This window comes from Stegastes partitus, unplaced genomic scaffold (genome assembly GCF_000690725.1).
Source record: "Stegastes partitus isolate 25-593 unplaced genomic scaffold, Stegastes_partitus-1.0.2 Scaffold1232, whole genome shotgun sequence".
NCBI lineage: Eukaryota > Metazoa > Chordata > Actinopteri > Pomacentridae > Stegastes > Stegastes partitus.
The window spans coordinates 36633-40368 of NW_007578963.1; the positions used below are offsets into that span (position 1 = coordinate 36633).

General features: G+C 48.7%; 1 protein-coding gene across 2 annotated transcripts in view; it reads left to right on the forward strand.

Moving 5' to 3' along the window:
* mfhas1 (multifunctional ROCO family signaling regulator 1) overlaps window positions 1-3736 on the forward strand; it is a 23039-nt gene that overhangs the window by 14044 nt on the left and 5259 nt on the right. Inside the window, exon 2 of one of the 2 annotated variants that reach the window (XM_008297644.1) lies at window positions 843-1319. The exons of the other annotated variant lie outside the window; for it this stretch is intronic. Within the exon in view, the coding sequence (XP_008295866.1) occupies window positions 843-1021 (179 nt within the window). The 3' untranslated portion in view covers window positions 1022-1319. Of the gene's footprint in view, window positions 1-842; window positions 1320-3736 lie in introns of those variants that run through there. 2 annotated transcript variants of the gene reach the window in all.

Sequence of the window (3736 nt, forward strand, 5' to 3'; positions counted from 1 at the left end):
CCTCCTCCTACCTGTCCTCCTACCTGTCCTCCTCCTACCTGTCCCCCTCCTCCTACCTGTCCTCCTACCTGTCCACTTCCTCCTACCTGTCCTCCTCCTACCTGTCCTCCTCCTACCTGTCCTCCTACCTGTCCTCCTACCTGTCCACTTCCTCCTACCTGTCCTCCTACCTGTCCTCCTACCTGCCCTCCTACCTGTCCTCCTCCTACCTGTCCCCCTCCTCCTACCTGTCCTCCTACCTGTCCCCCTCCTCCTACCTGTCCTCCTCCTCCTACCTGCCTCCTGCTGCTCTGCAGGTTCTAGCTTCAGGCCTCGACATGTTCCGTCGTCAGTCTTTAGTGTCAGATGTGAGTCAGACTCGTGTTCTCCGCCTGCAGGAACGTTTTCAGCAGAACGTCGTCGTAAACTTCAGATCAGAGAAGAAACAAACCGATCGGCTTCTGAAAAGACAAACTGCTGCTTTCTGACGGTTTTAGTTCGTCAAACCGAGCTGCTAACGGCTAGCTAGCATGTTAGCATGTTAGCGTGTTAGCATGGTAGCATGTTAGCGTGTTAGCACTGCGACTGACGTGGTTTGTATTGATTATTAGCTATCAGTTATTGTTGTTATGAAATCAGTTTGCAGAACAAATTGAAAAACAAAATAGAATAAATTTCCACGTTCAGACATTTTAACAGCTGGAAGAGTTCATTTATTAATGTTATAGATTAAGATAACTGTATTGATCCCTGATTGGAAACTGATAAGCAACAGACAGAAACTACTTAAATCACATCAACAGCGTTGATATTAATGCATCAGCAATCAGCATAACGAGATTATAATTCATCTGTCGTCATAGAAACCCAACCAGAGTATCTGAAGAGTCCTGGTGTCTGTGAGAGAAGAATCGGCTGCTGTGACTCGGAGCAGAACATCTCCAGCTGGTTGTCAGCTGATGACACAGAAGCTGCTTTCAGAAGCGAGTCCATGTGGTCCAACACGCGGCTCGGGGACCAGAGTGGACTGAACACTCTCTGAAGGGTCTTTATTCTGCTAAAGTGGAAAGCTGAATCCTGTCAGGTTCAGTTTCCTCTCAGAGCTCCAGTCCTTCTGCAGCAACGTTCAGCTGTAGTATGTAGCTGTTCTGAAGCTGTTTGGACAGAGTTAGTTTGGCTTATTTTTCCTGACAGACACTTTAAAGTCTGATTCTTTCTGTTTTTACAGTTTCTGGCTGATAGATGGTGGAACTGGAGATTTTCTAAATGACAACCTGCTGACAGGTTTCAGAGGGTGAAACAGGCAAAGAATGACCACAAAGAGACACAACACGACCACAAAGAGACACAACATGACCACAAAGAGACACAACACGACCACAGAGACACAACAAGACCACAAAGAGACACAACATGACCACAAAGAGACACAACATGACCACAAAGAGACACAAAGAGACACAAAGACCCACAAAGAGACACAAAGAGACACAAAGAGACACAACACGACCACAAAGAGACACAAAGAGACACAAAGAGACACAACACGACCACAAAGAGACACAAAGAGACACAAAACCACCACAATGAGACACAAAGAGACACAAAGAGACACAAAGAATCACAAAGAGACACAAAACCACCACAAAGAGACACAACACGACCACACACCCTCACACAGCGACACACAGCCGTGTCCTCGGCTCGCTGGTGAAGCAGCGACTCACATGTCTGAGATAATCAACAGATTACTGACGCAACAGGATTGGGCTGCTCAGATCACAACCAGCAGCAGGACACGGCCTTTTAACCTCATGTAGGTTCTACAGACACTTCACAACACGACAAACCTGCTGGATCAATGAATGCATGCAGCACGGATCAGAACCAGAGAACAGAGGAGCCAGTTGGTGGAGATACATTCATCTGATGGTGGAACATCTTTCTACAGCTGATGAGCAGAGCAGAGAGGAAACATCTGGAGACATGGAGATGGTTCAGCATCTGCAGGATGAGGAGACGACATGTAGAATGAATCCCAAATAACAAATAATTTCCTGATCAGAATGTGAGGCGGTTCAGAACACCGGCCTCTGAAGTGATCCGGTTAAAGTCGAGTGCTTGGATCAGGTTCAGGTGGAAGCCTGATCAATACTTGATCAATACGATGATCAGACCCCATCAGACCTCGTGTTCACAGACTGCTGTGTGTGGGCTGCTGATCAGTCGTGGTGCAGCTACTGAGCGTGTGCAGCGGCGCTACTGAGCGTGTGCAGCGCGCTACTGAGCGTGTGACCGGCGCTACTGAGCATGTGCAGCGGCGCTACTGAGCACGTGCAGCGGCGCTACTGAGCATGTGCAGTGGCGCTCCTGAGCGCGTGCGGACACTGGGATGGTGAAATGTGTTGTTGGTCTTCTCCAGCCTCAGAGTTGTGTGTCTGTGTAACAGTTGAGACTCTCTGGCTGGTTGATCTTCATCCGTCTGGAGCTCAGACTATTTTCAGATCAGCTCTGGTTTCACCTCTAAAGGTCACTGAATGTTCCGTCTGGTGCTGACAGCTCCGGAGCTCCGCTGAGTTCTGGTTCTGGGGTCTGGTTCTGACAGTCAATGAGTTCTGGTTCTGACAGTCAATGAGTTCTGGTTCTGGGGTCTGGTTCTGACAGTCAGTGAGTTCTGGTTCTGACAGTCAGGTCCAGTGTGGTTCTGGTTCCTGCTCAGTACAGAACCAGATCTATTTCCTTCATAACCATTTGTTCTGTCAGTTCTCGGTCATTTCTTGGTAAATGTTGGAAACGTGCTGGTTTCAGGTTTTTTACGTCTTTGTGAAACAAATTAAGACTTTTTCTCCGTTTTTAAAATAACTGATGACATTTAAGACGAAGCAGCGTTTCTGTGTCATGACTCCTGTTTGTAGAAATTCAGTTTCACCCTCAACAACGTCTCCACAGTAAATGAGTTTATCTGAGATCCTAAAAGACTGAAGTTATCTGAAAGAATCAAACTCCCCAACAGTCCTTGAACTCACCACAAAACGAGGAGGAGACAAAAAGTCAGTAAACATGTGAATATTGACTATCTGCAGGATGACGAGGCCACATGTTCACATGTTTAGTGTACAACATCTGAGGAAACATGAAGGTTCTGAGTCCTGCTGACAGAAGACGTCTCTGACGTCTCTCTCCTCCTCCGTCATGTGGTTCTGGTTCCACTGAGCTGCAGGACGTGATGTTAAAGTTAAAGGCAGGAGAAGCTGAGAGTGAACCAGGTTAACATGCAGCTGCCTCCGTCTGTCTTCAGCTGTGGCTTCTTCAGGCTCTTGTGACATAAAGAGAGAAGAGCTGGAAGCTGTCAGAGGGAACCAGCGTCTGTGGATATACCTGCAGATGAAGTTTGGTTTAACCCTGCAGCAGGACCGCAGCAGCTCGGAGGCCGAAGTCTGAAGGCTTCCTGGAAAACACACTTCTCCTTTTAGGGCTGCAGAGGAGGGAGGTGACGGGAACAGCCGGCGTACCTGCAGGGGGAGGAGACATTCCTGCTTCCTGAAGTCAGGCCTTTGTGTTTGGGAGGAGGAGCCGTCAGTGACCCAGTTCAGACGAGCTGCTTCCAGTCAAACACTCGGCTTCCCTGAAGGGAGAGCAGCAGAGAGCGCTTCAACGGGCCGACGGCAGCCGAGCGTCTGGGATTCAGCCCCCTCAGCTGTCTGACAGGCTCTCACCTGGATTCAGCCCCCTCAGCTGTCTGACAGGCTCTCACCTG